The sequence below is a fragment of the Natator depressus genome, chromosome 4 (genome assembly GCF_965152275.1).
Source record: "Natator depressus isolate rNatDep1 chromosome 4, rNatDep2.hap1, whole genome shotgun sequence".
Taxonomy (NCBI): Eukaryota; Metazoa; Chordata; order Testudines; family Cheloniidae; genus Natator; species Natator depressus.
This window is the reverse complement of record NC_134237.1, coordinates 131,394,246-131,413,363: the sequence shown is the minus strand read 5'-3', so window position 1 is coordinate 131,413,363 and position 19,118 is coordinate 131,394,246. Positions and strand designations below refer to the sequence as shown.

At 38.4% G+C, this 19,118-nt stretch overlaps 1 protein-coding gene across 2 annotated transcripts in view; it reads left to right on the top strand.

Moving 5' to 3' along the window:
• The window catches only part of CTNNA2 (catenin alpha 2), a 775,311-nt gene that overhangs the window by 154,757 nt on the left and 601,436 nt on the right, over positions 1-19,118 (top strand). For both annotated transcript variants that reach the window (XM_074951902.1, XM_074951903.1), the window contains exon 4: positions 2,508-2,703. In XM_074951902.1, the coding sequence (XP_074808003.1) occupies positions 2,508-2,703 (196 nt within the window). The remainder of the gene's footprint in view (positions 1-2,507; positions 2,704-19,118) is intronic.

Genomic DNA, 19,118 nt, shown 5'->3' with positions numbered 1-19,118 from the left:
AATCAACTTTTAAAAGTATGGAAATTCAAAGTTCAAATTCTGCTTAAAATAAAAATAAATAAACAAACAAACAAACAAACATGGGCTCTGAGTTCGCCAGATCTGTGTGTGGGTGTCCAGACTGCAAAGGGAGTTGGAGAAACCTGTGTTCTAATTTATAGCCGCAGCTGGCATAGTAAGCCCAGGTCCAAAGCAGATACAAACTTGGGTACAAAGATTTTGTGTGAGGATGGTAGGGAGGGGTTAGGGTTTAACTCTGAGATAACAGTCCAGGTTAACCCTGCAGTGAAGACGTACCCTTATGGTCACCCAAACAACCTTTTATATCCTGATTAGAGCTATTTAAATCCACCTGCCATTTTGACTCAGCAGTAATTCCATTGCTTCTTCATTCAGGGTTTAAGCACATAACAGAACACATCAACGGATGTGCCCTGCATGCTTATGTTAGTTCCTAAAGTATATTAGCCTGTTGTATATAACTTGAATGATTTGCATTTTGTGATGTAATGTGATTTCTTTGGGCAGGCAGAGTGGCAGAAAGGCACATTAGATACAGTGTGCAGTGTTTTCTAAATGTTGGTCTCTTAATCTCCAAAAATTCTTACTCAAGTTATTCAACATGTTTGCAATAAATTCTAATTGTCTAATAAATTCTAAGTGTGACCTTATACTAAAAAAAAATGTGACTGCAAGAACAGTATTTTTAAGTTAAAATGTCTTCAGTGCAAAAATGGGACCATTACTGCAGCATCAACTATTGCCCCACCATAGTACCTGTACATTGAAGTAATAAAACTAATAATGCTTTTTAGCTTGTGTAGTCTTTGCAGCAGGGGCAACATCTTCCTTTGTGTCTGGAAAGTGCCCAAAATTTAGACACTACTGCAATATAAATAATACCATTTGTCATCCCAGAAAAGTGTTGCTTTTTTGACTGCCGCCAACTTTTGTGTCGTCATATTTAATTGCTCGATTGTGGCATTACTTTAATACTGTTGCTTTCTGTACTTTGCTTCTTAACACTATCTCTTCAAATGTTTGAGAGTTAATAACATTTTGCTCTCCCAACCGGGGCTGGATACGGATCAAGAAATAAGCAGTAAAAATATCTCTGTTCCTTATTATCAGTATAATTTTCTGGACATTTGGGACTACATTTTCAAACTTGGGAGCCTCATATTAGGCACCTAAATCCATATTTAAGAAATTAAAACAAGTGGTTGTAAATGCATACACCTAGGAATAAAGAACGTATTCCATATTTAAAAGTCGGAGCACTCTATCCTAAGAAGCAGTGACTCTGAAAAAGATTTGGGGATTATGATGGCTAATCCACTGAACATGAGCTCCTAGTGCAACACTGTGGCCAAAAGAATGAATGTGATCCTTGGGGGCATAAACACAGGAATCTTGGATAGGAGTAGAGAGGTTATTTTACCTCTGTATTTGGCACTGGTGCAACTGCTGTTAGAGCATTGTGTCCAGTTCTGGTGTCAACAATTCAAGAAGAATGTTGATAAATTGGAGAAGGTTCAAAGAAGAGCCATGAGAATGATTAAAGGATTAGAAAATGTGCCTCATAAGACTAGACTCAAAGCCCTGGTCTACACTGATGGGGGGGGGGGGATCGACCTAAGATACGCAACTTCAGCTACACGAATAACGTAGCTGAAGATGGCATATCTTAGGTCGACTTACCTGGCTGTGAGGACGGTGGTGAGTCGACCGTTGCCACTCCCCCGTTGACTCTGCTTCTGCCTCTCACAAGCTGGAGTTCCGGAGCCGACGGGGAGCGCGTTCAGGGATCAATGTATCGCATCTAGATGAGATGCTATAAATCAGTCCCCGATAGATCGATCACTACCCGCCGATCTGCCGGGTAGTGAAGACCTGCCCAAAGAGTTCAATCTATTTAGCTTAACAAAAAGAAGGTTAAGTGGGGACTTGATCACAGTCTATAAGTACATGGGGAACAAATATTTGATAATGGGCATTTCAATCTAGCAGAGAAAGGTATCCAATGATCCAATGTCTGGAAGCTGAAGCAGGACAAATTCAGACTGGAAATAAGGCATATATTTTTAACAGGGTAATTAAACATTAGAGTGATTTTTCCAATGGGTTGTGGTGGATTTTCCATCAATGGCAACTTTTAAATCAAGGTTGGATGTTTTTCTAAAAAGATTTGCTCTAGGAATTATTTGGGGCAAATTCTCTGGCCTGTGTTCTACAGGAGGTCAGGTTAGATGATCCCAATGGTCCCTTCTAGCCTTGAAATTTATGAATTTAGGTGCCTACCTCTTTTAGCTCCAATGAAAGCCAATCAAATCTGTGCATGCTTGGCACGTCTGAAGGTTAGGCTATTTTTATTGCAAAAAAAAAAGTTGACACATATAGATCACATGATCTTCCATATGGGACAGCTAATTTCATACTAACTAGGGCAACTAATTAAAGTGCTGTGCAAACTTTTTTTTAAAAACTTTTTTTTTCCCTCCCCAAAGGTGACAACCCTTGTGAACACAAGCAACAAAGGGCCATCTGGTAAAAAGAAAGGGCGATCTAAGAAAGCGCATGTGTTGGCTGCTTCGGTAGAGCAAGCTACCCAAAACTTTTTGGAAAAAGGAGAACAGATTGCTAAAGAGAGCCATGACCTCAAGGAGGAATTGGTTGTTGCTGTAGAGGATGTACGCAAACAAGGTATGTACAGTGAATCTGTCCTAACTCTGAACTTATTATAATTGCTACATGAGAGAACATAGGGGAGAAATCAAATCAATATCTTAGATGTCTGTATACTGGTGCGAGGAGTACTGGGTATTAGCAGGAAAAACTAGAATTGCTAGTTAATAAGCACAACTATTACATAGTTGGCATCACAGTTGATAGGATAATACACATCTTCTATTGACCCAGAAGGGTATATACACAATAAAGATAATGGATTTCAAGAAGGCAGACTTCAGCTAACTCAAGGAGTAGGTAGGTAAGATCCCATGGGAATCAAGTCTAAGGGGAAAAACAGTTCTAGAGCACCGGCACTTTTTCAAAGAGATTATTATTAAGGGCACAAGAGCAAACTATCCCACTGTGTAAGAATGATAGGAAGTATAGCAAGAGATCACACTGGTTTAACCAGGAGCTCTTCAATAATCTGAAACTCAAAAAAAGAGTCCTGCAAAAAGTGGAAACTAGGTCAAATTACAAAGGATGAATATAAACAAACAACACAAGTAAGTATCGACAAAATTAGAAAGACCAAGGCACAAAACAAGATTAAAATAGCTAGAAACATAAAAGGTAAAAAGAAAACATTCTACAAATACATTAGAATCAAGAGGAAGACCAAGGACAGGGTTGGCCTGTTACTCAATGAGGGGGGGGGGAACAATAATAGAAAATGTGGAAATGGCAGAAGTGTTAAATGACTTCTTTGTTTCAGTTTTCACCAAAAGAGGTTAGTAATAATTGCACGTATAACACAGTGAATGCCAGTAAAAAAGGAGGTAGGATCAGAGGCTAAAACAGGGAAAGAACAAGTTAAAAATTACTTAGACAAGTTAGATGTCTTCAAGTCACCAGGACCTGATGAAATACATCCTAGAATACTCAAGGAGCTGATTGAGGAGTTATCTGAGCCCTTAGTGATTACCTTCCAAAAGTCATGGAAGACGAGTGAGATTCCAGAGGACTGGAAAAGGGCAAAGATAGTTTCAATCCATAAAAAGAGAAATAAGGACAACCAGGGAATGACAGACCAGTCAGCTTAACTTCAGTACCCAGAAAGGTAATGAACCAAATAATTAATTTGCAAACACCTAAAAGATAATAAGGTGATAAGTAACAGTCAGCATGGATTTGTCAAGAACAGATCATTTTAAAGCAACCTAATAGCTTTCTTTGTCAGGGTACCAAGCCTTGTGGATAGGGGGAAAGCAGATGATATGATATAACTTCACTTTAGCTTCTGATACTGTCTCACATGACCTTCTCATAAACAAACTAAGAAAATACAACCTAGATGGAGATAACAGAAGGTGCGTGCATAACTTTTTGGAAAACTGTTCCCAGACAGTAGTTTTCAGTAGTTCACATTCAAGCTGGAAGGGCATATCAAGTGGGTCCCACAGGGATCAGTTCTGGGTCCGATTCTGTTCAATATCTTCATCAATGATTTAGATAATGGCATAGAGAGTACACTTATAAAGTTTGTCGTCAATACCAAGCTGGGAGGGGTTGCAAGTGTTTTGGAGGATAGGATTAAAATTCAAAATGATCTGGACAAACTGGAGAAATGGTCTGAAGTAAATAGGATGAAATTCAATAAGCACAAATGCAAAGTACTCCACTTAGGAAAGAACAATCAGTTGCACACATACAAAATGGGAAATGACTGCCTTGGAAGGAGTACTGCAGAAAGGGACCTGGAGGTCATACTGGATCACAAGCTAAATATGAGTCAACAGTATAACGCTGTTGCGGGAAAAGTGAACATCATTCTGGGATATATTAGCAGGAGTTGTAAGCAAGACACAAGAAGTAATTCTTCCACTCTACTCCACACTGATTACACCTCAACTGGAGTATTGTGTCCAGTTCTGGGTGTCACATTTCAAGAAAGATGTGAACAAATTGGAGAAAGTCCAGAGAAAAGAAACAAAAATTATTACAGGTCTAGAAAATATGACCTATGAGGGAAGATTGAAAAAAAAATGGGCTTGTTTAGTCTGGAGAAGAGAAGATTTAGGGAGGACACGATTACAGTTTTCAAGTACAAAAAAGGGAGGTGGTGGAATCTCCATCCTTAGAGGTTTTTAAGGCCTGGCTTGACAAAGTCCTGGCTGGGATGATTTAGTTGGGGTTGGTCCTACTTTGAGCAGGGACGAGATTACCTCCTGAGGTCTCTTCCAACCCTAATCTTCTATTATTCTATGATTCTATGAAAAGGTTGTTACAAGGAGGAGGGAGAAAAAATGTTTTCCTTGGCCTCTAAGGATAGGACAAGAATCAATGGACTTAAATTGCAGCAAGGGCGATTTGCGTTGGACATTAGGGAAAACTTCCTAGCTGTCAGGGAAATTAAGCACTGGAATAAATTGCCTAGGGAGGTTGTGGAATCTCCGTCATTGGAGATTTTTAAGAGCAGGTTAGACCAACACCTGTCAGGGATGGTGTCATAAATATAAAGGGAAGGGTAAACCCCTTTAAAATCCCTCCTGGCCAGAGGAAATCTCCTCTCACCTGTAAAGGGTTAAGAAGCTAAAGGTAACCTCGCTGGCACCTGACCAAAATGACCAATGAGGAGACAAGATACTTTCAAAAGCTGGGAGGAGGGAGAGAAACAAAGGGTATGTGGGTCTGTCTATATTTTGTCTTTGCCGGGGATAGACCAGGAATGAAGCCTTAGAACTTTTAGTAAGTAATCTAGCTAGGTACGTGTTAGATTATGATTTCTTTAAATGGCTGAGAAAAGAATTGTGCTGAATAGAATAACTATTTCTGTCTGTGTATCTTTTTTGTAACTTAAGGTTTTTGCCTAGAGGGGTTCTCTATGTTTTGAATCTAATTACCCGGTAAGGTATCTACCATCCTGACTTTACAGGGGGGATTTTTTTTTTATTTCTATTTACTTCTATTTCTATTAAAAGTCTTTTTGTAAGAAAACTGAATGCTTTTTCATTGTTCTCAGATCCAAGGGTTTGGGTCTGTGGTCACCTATGCAAATTGGTGAGGCTTTTTATCCAACATTTCCCTGGAAAGGGGGGGTGCAAGTGTTGGGAGGATTGTTCATTGTTCTTAAGATCCAAGGGTCTGGGTCTGTAGTCACCTAGGCAAATTGGTGAGGCTTTTTACCAAACCTTGTCCAGGAAGTGGGGTGCAAGGTTTTGGGAAGTATTTTGGGGGGAAAGACGTGTCCAAACAGCTCTTCCCCAGTAACCAGTATTTGTTTGGTGGTGGTAGCGGCCAATCCAAGGACAAAAGGGTGGAATATTTTGTACCTTGGGGAAGTTTTGACCTAAGCTGGTAAAGATAAGCTTAGGAGGATTTTCATGCAGGTCCCCACATCTGTACCCTAGAGTTCAGAGTGGGGGAGGAACCTTGACAGATGATCTAGATAATACTTAGTCCTGCCTTGATTGCAGGGGACTGGACTAAATGACCTCTTGAGTCCCTTCCAGTTTTATAATTCTATAATTGCTGGATTTCTTCCAAGAGAAGTATGCCTCTAGCTTCCTGGATGATGATCATGTGATTAAAACTACTGATATGGTGTAGATTGCATTATATTTTCAATATTTGTACAAATAACTAATGGTTTATTCAGTAGTAGCCATGTGTTTAGCTGAACATTACAGCTGGGTCAATAACTGATTTTTTTTATTCATTGGTTGTTCAGGGGGAAAAATTAGTTGAGATTAAACTGAAACCAATAAATGCTTAAAATGTTGATGAACTGGTTGAGCAAAATGTTTTGTTTGGCATGAAACATTTTGTTTCTGGACATTTTTAAAGGGCTAGAGTCACAAAATGGAGAGGGAGAAGGCAGAGGTGGTGCCCCTACCCTTTATAACGTTTAGCCCAGCGATTAGGGCACTCACTGGGGATGTAAGGGACCTAGGTTCAAATCCCGTGTTGAGGTGGAGTATCCTAACGAGTGGAATGTGAATTATTCTGGGCCTAGTCTTTTCAGTCTCTCCTGTTGAAGCTCTTCCTCTTTATAAAATACTTTAATAGGCAAAAAGTGAGAGTGCTTGTGATTCCAGGTGGTTAGGGCACTTATCTGGGAGCTGGGACTGCCACGTTCAAGTCCCTCTACTTTAATGACTATTCTGGATGCCTGTCCTAACCATTGAATTTAAAAATATGAGGGAGGTGGCACCACCATTGATCCCATCCCCCCAGTGCCTATTGTGAATACCGTCATTTTGTGAATGTACTCTGAAAAATTTGGGTGTGGGATGGGACAAAACTGCTTGGAGAATTTGTGTCAAATTCACAAATAGTTTTGCAAAGGATTGAACTGATTTTTTCAGTGAATAAACTGAAAACTGTTGTCCAACTCTACTGAACAGTCTATTTTAGGTAATTTACCACATCATCTCATCATTTTGCCTGAGCTCCACTGACTCAGGAAATAGGAAACTCAAAGATTGTTCAGTGTCCTAAATGACAAGTGCTGATGCAAAACCATGAGGCTGACTTTGCTTCAAGTTATTCTTTATATCACTGTGTGGAGGATGAGCTTTTTTCTGTAATGAAAATTACAGGGAAAATAGATTGCAAATCTGTTAAGCTCTGAATAGTGGCTTAAAGAAGAAGCATGTATAGCATGTATGTAATCAATATTTTGCATGGTGAACAATTTAATAATTATCAACCAAATAATGCAATGATGTAGAATTCTTTGGTTTTTAAATGTGTAACACAAAGATTAGCATAATCTTAAATCACAAAAATACAAGCAATATTACAATCTGATCTTCACTATGTAGTTGGTGGTTAAACAGATATTAAGGATACCTTGCATATTTTATAGAATGGTAACTTCAGGGTATACCAACAATATGCAAGCAACTCATCTAATATGCATCTTTCACAGTAGCATGTGGAAAAGAAATTTAAGAAAATTCATTTTATAACCATTACAATGGTTTGCATTGTTATTATAGGACACCTGCTTTCAAATAAATAATAACTACAATAAGGCTTTGGAAATTCAAAAGTACCCTTGTATCTCAGCTAAGAATTTTAAAGGTAAAATACATAGCAGGTGTGACAGTTGTGACAATTCCCTGCATTATCCTTGAAAAACCTTATTGAATTAAGTTTAAGTATTTTTGGAATCCATTGTATTAAATGCAGCAACTATGTATTATTGTGGGCTGGGGTTTATGTAACCTCTCTGTTGTGGAGATACGATGTGAACCCTTGAAAGTGTCATGAACTTCAAAAGACTATGTTGAACAATGTGGCAGACAAGAATGGGTTTTGGGGAGAAACAGTGCCAAGTGGTATGCTTGGAGAATCTCTAGGGGAAGGTGAATGCAATTTTCACACCTGTGGCTATTTAAAAAAGCAAGCTGTGGAAGCTACGCCCTGATGAGAGGACCATTATCTGCTGATTACCCATTCCATACTCTCAACATCAAAGGCCCAAGCGGTATAAAGGAAAGAGTAACCTATTCATGGGGGTGCTAGTTCTGAGCTAAGACTGTTTATGAACTTTGTAATCAACAGAAAAAAAACAACAACCCTTTGTTGGGTTAGAAGGGTTAGACTCCTACCAGAACCTGAGATTGGAGTTGGGGGATGATCTCTGGGAAACTTATTAGCATGAATGTTGGTTCTTTTATTGTTTTTAATATGTTTTCTCTGTGATACTTACATCTTAAGAATAACTGTGCTTACTTATAAAGAGCTGTGTGATAACTTGTGACTGCTGGCAATTTCAGCTGTTCAGTTTTGCTTTTCTTAGTCCATGTGTGCCTGACTTAGGGTGATCCATGAAGCCTATCTAATCTAAGCATAGATAGCATGTCCATTATTATATCTGAGCTCCTTACTCAGTTTATCAGTGCCTTATATTAGTTTAATACTAATTTGATTTGTAAACTTGTGCTTCATAAAGTTAAAGGCACCTGAGAGGAATCCTTCCCTTACCCCTCCACTCACTCGATTTATGGCACATGAGCATGTTTTCAAATTGCTCACATGCCTCTTTTAAAAAAAATTGGTGCGTGTGTGTGTGTGTAAAACCACAGAAATAGTGTAACAAAAGATAAAGGTGTTAAACAGTACTCTGTGAAACACTGCAAATATTCATATTATGTTAACACTCTATGTCTGTCATAAGAATAGGTTTCAGAGTAACAGCCATGTTAGTCTGTATTCGCAAAAAGAAAAGGAGTACTTGTGGCACCTTAGAGACTAACCAGTTTATTTGAGCGTGAGCTTTCGTGAGCCGATGAAGTGAGCTGTAGCTCACGAAAGCTCATGCTCAAATAAATTGGTTAGTGTCTAAGGTGCCACAAGTACTCCTTTTCTTTTTGTCATAAGAATGGGGTGGATTGTGGGTTTGCAAAACACAATGGGTTTATTACTATTTGATCAAGAGAAGTCCACGTGCCATTTTTAATACAGTGACACGAGGACAGTCCAGCTGTGGTGAAGCATGAACTGACACGTTTAACTAGATGACATAAATTGCTGAAATAAAAATCTCATCGTATGTTTTGCAAGAGTACTGTGTGTGGATTTCCTGGCTAAATTTCATATTGGGTAGTTCCTATCTAAAAGCTTCCCCTGCAGTTTCAAATGGATATGATATTCTTCCCTTCCAGTCCTAAATTGCTGTATCCTGATGTATGCAGTTGAACAGCTGGGAGCGGGATGCATTTCATTAGTGGGTGAAGCAATTGTAGTATGTTGCTTGCTCAGTGCTTTGGAATCCTACTTGTTAAAAAGGACTATCCAAATATAAGATCATTATTACTGGAAGAAAATGGAAGAATTAAGATTTTTTTTCCCCAGCAGGAATGAGGCAAAACATCTTGATGATCAACACTTTCAGTTTAACAAGTCAAGAGTTCTTGAAAGCAGCTATTCTGGGAACAAGAAAACAACTCTTTCAAGTCTCTTGCAAATGTCACACCCCCAGAATTATTACAAAAATAATTCTAGGTGTGTTTATATATCAGGTATGCATGTCTTGACTAACCTTGCAGATTTAACTAAATTGTCAGACAGGTCAGAAAATAATCTCTTGTCCTAACTCAAAATGACTGTACACTAATTAGAATGTCTAATGACGATTTCTGAGATAACTAGGACTAAAGCCAATGCCTTAAAATATGGGTGCCTAAAGATTGGTCCCCAAATAAGTGGCCTGATTTTGAAAAGCATTGAGCACCTTTTTAAAGGTGTCTTGGGTTTGAAAATGCTGATCTTTCTTTGAACTCTTTTCCAACTGCCATTTTATGTGGTCTCTGGACTTTTGGATCATGCAGCATTAAAAACTCCTCTGATTTACGCATAGCCAATATACGTGGAATAACACCTCACATGAGGTTCAGCCTATCAGTTACTGAACATTATTTTTTAAATTCTGCTTTGTTTAAAAGATTTTTTATGCATGCTATGAGAGAATAATTATGTCTGCCTCCACCCCAAAATGAAAACATCACACATCAGTTCTTGAAGTTTTGTGGGACTATTGAAATTCAGACAATTTTTTAATGCCTCATTCAGTTGAGCCCCTTTCTTCACATTTGAATTATGTAAAATACTACTTCCCATTATCTTCAATACCTTATTGCCACCAATCAACATATAGTTATAAAAAAGGTGTAAACAAATGTTTCTCAACTATAAATTTATCCCTTTGTTACAAATTGTCTGTCACTAGGTGAAACATGAAATCAACACGATATTTTTTAAATAAACCATTTGTAATAATACAGTGTCAGCACATGAGACATTTGTTCTTTTCCCCAAATACAACACATACCGCTCTTTGGTAATGACTGCACAGCATTTGAAATGATTACAAAATACTCTTAGATTTTTTTTTTAATTGATATGGTTTTAATAAAAATAATTTGAAATTTTAAGAAAAGAAAAGTCAAACTGTTCAGAAGATTAGATGAACCAATTTTCTGTATCTTCATGAGTGCTTTACAGTTGAATGGATAAATGTATAATTAGGATCAGTTCCTAAAACATTCTATAAATTAATTTAATACTATAGTTAATGTAAAGGAGAAGCTGGCTTTGGTTAAAGTCAATAGCATATAGTTTTAGAAATAAAACTAATTTTGGCAGAGATATCAGAAACTGGAAAGTAACTGCTATTAAAATTATATGGTGTGTGAAATTTAACATTATAATTATTATGCCAATGGCTGTCTGATTTTGGTGTAATTATCACAGAAGCACATCAAAGACACAGAACTTCAGCAGGAGACCTTTTTAAATATGATCTGGTCTAGCTGTAATTTACTATTTTTAGACTAATGTGATATTATGTGTAACTCAATGCAAACTCACAGGTGTCTGAACTTTGTGTCTTAGAATAGAGAGATAGAAAAAGAGCTATTAAATCATTGGATGCATCCCCCTGCCACTGCAGGAGTGTTCCATATTCGGAAACAGTCATACATAAAACAAGAAAATTAAAAGCTAAGCCCACCTTCTTTCTCCAACATTTCACTCCCCTTACAATTCTCCCCTGTTTTCAAATGCCTTGGAAAAAAAGATGAGGAGCAAAGTTAATCAGGTCTGCTCTATTTCAGACCAATGTTTGGAGTATATTCCAAAGCCATGGAACCAACTACAATTCTAATTTATAATAATGATGCTTCTTAAGTTTAAGTGTCTTTGCTGATCTCAACGACAATAGTATGGTATGGAGAGAGAGTGAGAGTGCTACGTTGTGGTGTTACAGAAATTTATATAGATATGATAGGAGAGACAACAGATTATTTAAGAATAGATGGGAGAAAACCAGGCCTGATAAACCCAGAGGTGACTCCTTCTCCAGGAATGCCGCTAAGAATCATCAGTCGCTATCCAACCTTCCCCTGGGGGGCATCTGTCTCTATATATTCCTACCTGGTTTACCTCCACCCTTGACAAATGAGGGAGAGACATCATTTCAAGGGTTATGCCATAGAACTCAAAAGGACCCCCTATCCCAGATTTCTCCCTTCTCCCTCAACCCGTCCAAGAGTAAGGCTGTGTTCAGACAAATTGACTACCTCTTCCAAATTAGGTCCATAGAATTTGTCCTTGGTCAGGAGCAGGTCATGGCCTTTTTGGTTTAAAGAGCAAATACGTTGTGAGGCTCAGATATTTTTCTGAGTAAACTGAGTCATTACTTCCTATCTTGGATTAGTGGCGAAAGGAATCCTTCCCTAGTGAATTTATCTAATCTGTCTGCCTATATAATATACTATTTCTAGATTTGTATAGATTGCCCATCCCCAAAGTATCTAGGTACCCCACATGTATTTAAGAAGAAATAATCATTCCCCTTTCTTTCATATCCAGGCAGCAGCTAGCAGCAAATTACTTATTTAGAATGTGTGTGATAAAAGAACCTGTTGGTGGAAAGGTTTGTCAGAGAAATGAATTCTGCATTTAGTACTGAATGCAGTGAGGCTTGCAGGCATTTATATCTCATCTGGAAGCGAGTTTTGGTCTCACCCTATGAAAGTTCCTTCTTCTGCACTCAAATCTCCACACATTGGCCAATAGTTTTATAGTTACTGCCACTGGAAGTTCTTTGCCTCTTATTCTGAAGTGGTCTCTCTGATGCGTAGTGCTAGTCCAGTGGAGGACTTTGAAAATCAGGACAGAGGCCTTGAATTCAACCGTGTATTCAGTGAGGAAACAGTGCAGTTGTAGCCTGAACAATGGCATCTCATTATTCCAGTAAATATTCATAACCAATTTAAAGTGCTTATTACATTTGGAAGTAAATTCAATTGTTATTCATATTTGCAGTGCTCAGTCTCAGAAATATTGTACACTAAGTGCCACTCTATGCAAATGTTCTGTTGTTAGTTCATTCAGACCATTTTCAAATCTATTAATTATCTTTCAGCTCTTAGAGAAATAGCTTCTGAAAGATATTAATGTTCCCATTCCCGGATGATATAAAGCACCTGTAATGAATAATAGACATTGCATAGGGTCTGAAAGATGTGTTGTACAGATAATACATTTCCTTTTTGGTTTTAAGAACAAAGTAGTAACTCTTAAACAATAAACATGACAAGACATTGTTTTGAGATTGGGGGAAATGAAGAACCAAGTACCTTCAACATCTGGGGAGGCATTACCTCATTCTGATACCAGCTTTTTTCTTTCTTTTTTTTAAATTCACAACAGGGATGTAGTATCTCATTGATCCTTAGCCATTAAATTTTCCAGAGAAGCTACTCCTTGCTGCAGAATTGTGGTCCACATTTTAAAATTTACTTTAAAAATGAAAAAAAAAAAAAAAAAGGAAATCAGGAGCTAATTTCCTACTCAAATCTCTGGTGGTCCAAGCTACCACAAGGAGAGGATTTTGGGTAATGAGATATAGGGCTTTTAACTTAAGTCAAACAGGGGCTAAGGACCTATATCAGAAAGCCATATAAAATAGCACACTAATAGTCTGAACAGGGAAGAACTAAGATTAGTAGGGAGCAGGCTGAGCAGGACACCTCAGAGGAGAGGACCACACTTGGTTATAAAGGAATTGGCTTTAGGTGTAGCTTGAGTTTTGCTTTTTTTATTTTGAGTTTTGTTTCATCTTATGTTTTTGTTTTAACCTGTTAAATGTATAAATTCATGCCAGCATATACCGGGGAGGAAAGGTCTCTCTCTGAAAGATTCTTGCTTTTGGAACACATTGGTGGACTCTGACAGCACTTACAGAAATGTAATAACTGCTTTTAGTGGGGGAAAATAATGAAAATAGATCTATCTAAGCAGCATGACTTTTTCATATTTAACTAGTAACATTTATAGCATGTTTTTATATAAATCTTATGGAAATTCATCCTTATATTTTAAAGGATGCATGATTGCTTCAAAATATCTCCACATGATTACACCCCAAAATGTAACTGTACTATAATATTATTGTTTGTCTGCAATTGCGAGGCCAAATCCTGCAATCCATTCCTTTACAAGCAAAATTCCCATTAATTTTAAGGAGAGTTTTGTGTGAAAAGGATTGCAGGATTTGGCCCACAATTTTAGTAATTGGAAAGGATTGTAATTAATTTGATTCAGACTATCCTTTTAATATTATTAGGAATCATTTATATGACTCTTGACTTTCTAGCCTCACCATTTAAGCATTACAAACCACCACCTGTTTTTCTGGTGTAGTATGCTATTATTTTGCTTTACAGTGATGACAACCTCAAGGCCCTTATTCAATGATATTACCCACAAGCATCTTTGTGACTTTTTCATTGTGTCCCCAAATCTTTACTCTGGTCTATAGCCGGAGGACTGGTTAAAGGCCTGCAAAAATGGGTCAGGTGGGAAGCGAGTCAATTAAACATATCTTCTCCATTTAAACTATGCATGTCAGAGAGAAAATAAGATTTTATTGATGCTCCAGCTTTCACTCTCTTGTGTTCAAAGCTTTTCACATGAAGCAGTAGAAACTTGGCAACCTGAAAAGCACTGAGCACCAAACTAGAAAGTTTAAGTGACATGGAAAGCTTTTCCCACCTAGAATATAAAGTTGTAAACAAAGAAATTATGACTTTCACCTGTTCCCAAGCGAGCAGTGGAGGTTAGAAAGGAATGATGGTGGAGGGGATTGCACCTGAGAGATACTAGACAGAGAGATGTCCTGCCCTGAAAAGGTGGCAATATAGAGCCTTGAGTGGCTGCAAAGAAGTAATTACGATTTCAACACACCAGACAGATGGCAGGGAGTTGTTTTCCGTGCTCAGAAACTGTTTTTACTCTGGTGGTGGAAGTCTTCATTAAGGGTAGACATTTCTGCATCTACACACATACCAACTTAGTTAGAAGATCCTAGCCAATCAGTAGTGAGTTCTGTCAGGAGTGCAAAACTCACATCCATTTGGGCACCAATCAAATCCATCATGGTCCACGAAGATAGTGCTGCCAGGAGTAACCCTGACTGAATCCGTGGGTTGGATCTCAGTGCAGTTTCATATAATTTTACATAAGTCAGTGAGATTTAGACTGGGAAACATTGTTAAGGAGGAATCACAGACTGGAGGCCAAATGTCTTCAGGAGGTATACTACATAAATGAACCAAAGACAAGTGTGCTAGCCTAACACTTGCAGTAGTTGTCAAGTTTTCTTTCTGATCTTATTTGAAGTTGTGTATATGCTCAGTAGTGTGAATAGCTGAAATAATTAGTTTGTAGCAAAACTAAATGTTTTATCTACTTGTCAATATAATACCCAGGGCGAGCCAATGTGAAAGCAGAAGATATCTGATTGTCAGAAATTCCAATCCCTGTATTTACTTTGTATGGTGTTATATATTGGGGTTTAGGCCCTGTGTTTTGTTCTTCACTTAAAGGAAAATAACAAATCTCTAGTTAAAGATGTTAGTCTAGCTAGGGTGCATTGTAACTGCTGTGTTGTAACAGTTTATCTTTGGCGTGTTATTCATAATAAGGAATTTAAAATTAATGTGTGTGTGTGTGTGTCTGTGTACCTACCTGTCTTACAGTGAAGATTAGTACTGGATTCCTAAGACGAGAAAGAAAGTGAATCCTATTATAATTTCCCCTTTTGGTATTTGGAAGGTTCCTGTGGAAAATCCAGCTATAGTCTCTTGCAAGGATAGGGATTTAGGATCTGTGCAAATACTTGGTCACAGAGAGGAACCTGTGGTACAGAATTGGTAAATAGATTGACTTTGCTTCCCTATACATAGTTTCCACTATCATAACTTTGTAGCTGTTAATGATGCCTCAATAGTAATAGGCTGTCACAGGCTTCCCTCAAAGCAGTGATTTGAACCTGACAAACATTTGAACAAATATCCAAAGACACAATTAAACAGATGCTCAGATACCACCATGATAAGGATTGTATAAATGCCAAGATAGAACAGCAGTTGTTGGCACCAATGAGTATTTGAAATACCTAGGGTATTTTCGTTTGAAGAGGAGAACTGAGAGGTCAGATATGGAGTGATTGTTTTGTTAAAAGCATTCTCCCCCCATTGACATGGTATTTTATCTTTTATCATTTTTCTATGTGAGTTCATTCAGGAATGTCATGATTGGTTTCAACCACATAGTTGTTACTGGGGCATTTATTGCACCTGATGAGGTAAACCACGTGTTGTGATAGGCATGTGTAGGTCCCCTGGATCTTGAAAGGTGTGTTGGGGAAGGTATTGATCATTGTAGCAGTGGAGATATGTCTGCAGGTTTTATATCTGTTGTTCTGGCAGGATCTGGTGCCACTTTAAGTTAGTGTCCCCTTGTCTGTGGGGAGCTTTCTTCTGATTATGAGCTTAGCAAGGGTGGGGAGTTGTTTAAAGGCCAAAGGAGGGAGTTTGGGAACAATTTCTTTCAAGCTGTGGTCCTCATCAAGTACGGGTTGTAATTGGTTAATGACACCCCGTATGGGTTCCAATGTGGATTGGTAGGTGACAGCTGCAGTTGCATGGTCAGTGTTCCCCCTCCCCCTGTATTGAAGCAGGTTGTCTCATAGAATCATAGGGTTAGAAGGGACGTAAGGGTCATCTAATCTAACACCCTGCTAACATGTAGGATTTGTTGGGTTTAAATCATGCAAGACAGATGGCTATCCAGACTCCTTTTGAAAACCTCCAGTGAAGGAGGCGGTCTGTTCCATTGTCCTGCTGTCCTTACAGTTAGGGCATGTCTACAAAATGGAGTTAAGTTGACCTAAGTTACGCAACTCCAGCTATGTGAATAATGTAGCTGGAATCGACATAGCTTAGGTCGACTTATTGCGGTGTTTACACCACGCTGGGTCAATGGGAGAAACCCTCCCATTGACTTACCTTATGCTTCTAGTTCCGGTGGCGTACCCCAGTCGACTTCTGGTGGCGTAACCCCATCGACAGGAGAGTGATCTGTGGTTGATTTAGCGGGTTTTCACTAGGCCTGCTAAATTGACTGCCAGTGGATCGATGGCTGCAGCATCGATCCCCGGTAAGTGTAGACATACCCTTAGAAAGTTTTTCCTGAGTTTAATTTAAATCTGCTGTGCTGTAGTTTGAACCCATTGCCTCTTGTTCTGCCCTCTGTGGCAAGAGAGAGCAACTTTTCTCCATCCTTTTTTATGGCAGTCTTTCAAGTATCATGTCCCACCTTAATCTCCTCTTTTCCAGACTAATCGTACCCAGTTCCTTCAGCCTTTGCCTATATGGCTTGCATTCCATCCCTTTGATCATCTTTGTCACTCACCTCTGGATCCTTTCTAGTTTCATTACATCCTTTCTATACAATGGTGACAAAAATTGTACTCCAGCTGATGCCTAACCAGTGCTGAATAGAGCGGTACTATCACCCACATGACTTGCATACTATGCCTGTGTTAATGCAACCCAAAATTGCATTTGCTTTTTTTTGCAACAGTCTCAGGGTATTTGGGTGTCCCATTCCATGATACAATTTGGTAGAGTGTCCTTGTTTGGTGAAGGCAGTTTTTAAGTGTGTTAAGGTGTTTCTCCTTGGAGCATATTCTGTGGTATCTGTAGATATCAGATTTCTTGGTGTGTTTGGGGTAGTTATTGGAGCGGTGAAAGTAAGTATGGTGATCTGAGGATTTCCTGTATATACTTATCTGTAAGATTCTATTGTTGAAGCTGCTTATGGTGTCTAGGAAGTTGATGCCGGCATGGGAGTGTACTAGAGAGATTTTGATGAATGGGTGGTGTTCTTGAAGTTGTGGTAGAAATCTATGAGGGAGAGTAGGTCATCTGTCCAGAGGATAAAAATATCATTGATATATCTCAGGTATATCATTGGTTTCATGTTTCATTTGTGAACAACATTGCAAATAAGATATTTATATTGATTTATATTTATATGTAATGCTATATCATGCTATTTCACATCCCTTTTCTGAGTCACTGTGTAAACTTGATGTCATTTATCCCTCTGCCCTATTGTTTTATTACGTCTTACCTCCTTTCAGTAATTATCTTTGGGGAAGGGACCATGTCTTATCTATGCTGTGAGGCACTTAACAGACTTTGGGATGCTTTAAGATAGGAAATAATGATAATTGTGTTTTGGATCAGGAAATGTGATCTGTATGCAGTGCTCCAGCTTCATCCTCTGAAAATAGCAAAGATGGTAAAAAATAGTCAAGTGTTTGTATACACTTTTCTTATAGCTTAAGTATTTCTGACATGCCTATGAGGATGGAAACTCTCAATTTATTTATTTATTTTTTTTAGGTTTACAATGTTTGCAAAACTAGTGTGAGTTAATGATTTTTTTCCAGTAATTTAAACCTGTAAATCATTTAGGCCTAGAAGAGTCCTCAACCATTTAGATAGTTACAGGTATTTATGGAAGTTTATTGATATATATATAGAGAGAGAGTGAATTTGAATCTATAGATATTAAATAGAGAAGGGGCAGATTAGTTGCTGCACTGGGACTCTGCAGTGGAGAGGGAGGACTGTAGAGGAGCCAGTTGCTGGCTACCTGTTTTTCACCTAACTTATCCTGCTGTAAATTAAAGGTGTAAGGGAGCAGCATTAGCTGACACCATTCAGTTAAGGTTCCTCGGGGATATTAGGACAGTGGGGTACAGTAGAGCTTTGCAGTACTGTGACCCCTCTCTTTCCTGTCCTGTCCAAGCCCTGCCCCTAGAATGCCCCAAACTGATCCCCATTGTTCCCTTATGCTTCGAGTGTGGAGATGGCAGGGGGAGTTTTCCACTGGCAGAAATCCTCTGTGCAGGGGAAATTCTCCACTGGCTCTCTCCCACTGCTCTGAAGCCACTTTGTAGCCTTAGATGGTGAGAGAATTGGGCCCTAAGTGTTTAAGAAGATTGCAAAGGTGCCACTGAAAGGAAAATCCTAGTACTGCCCAACTGTGAAGCTGCTAGCAGCATCTCCAGAAATTTTATATAATTTTTCATTAGTCTTATGCTTCTCCATGGACATATACCTTATATGCCCCTAGTTCAACAATCTTATATATCCTACTGGGAAAAGCAATTTCCACTTCTCTCTTTTGCCCATCATTGCTTTTCCTCTACCTCCCCTACAGTTTTTACCCTGTGAGAAAACTTTGCATGTGGACAAGTCTCCTTTTCATTCATAGTGAATTCCCATTACTAATTCAACAAAGTAGTCAAAGTAAGGGTTGCTCTGTTTACTAGATTCTGTTAAAGGGAAACGATGACGTATTATTATTTTTTTAATTTAAAAAGCAAGATTTGAATAGAATAAAAATAGCATATTTCTTTTAAAATCCATCTTAGTCACATATATATGTATAAACTGTGTAAACATTATCTAATTAATCTGTAGTATAACCCTGTTACGTAGGTAAGCATTATTAAATCCATTTTACAGCTGGGATAACTGAGTTGCAGAGAAGTTAAGGCCAAAATGATCAGCATA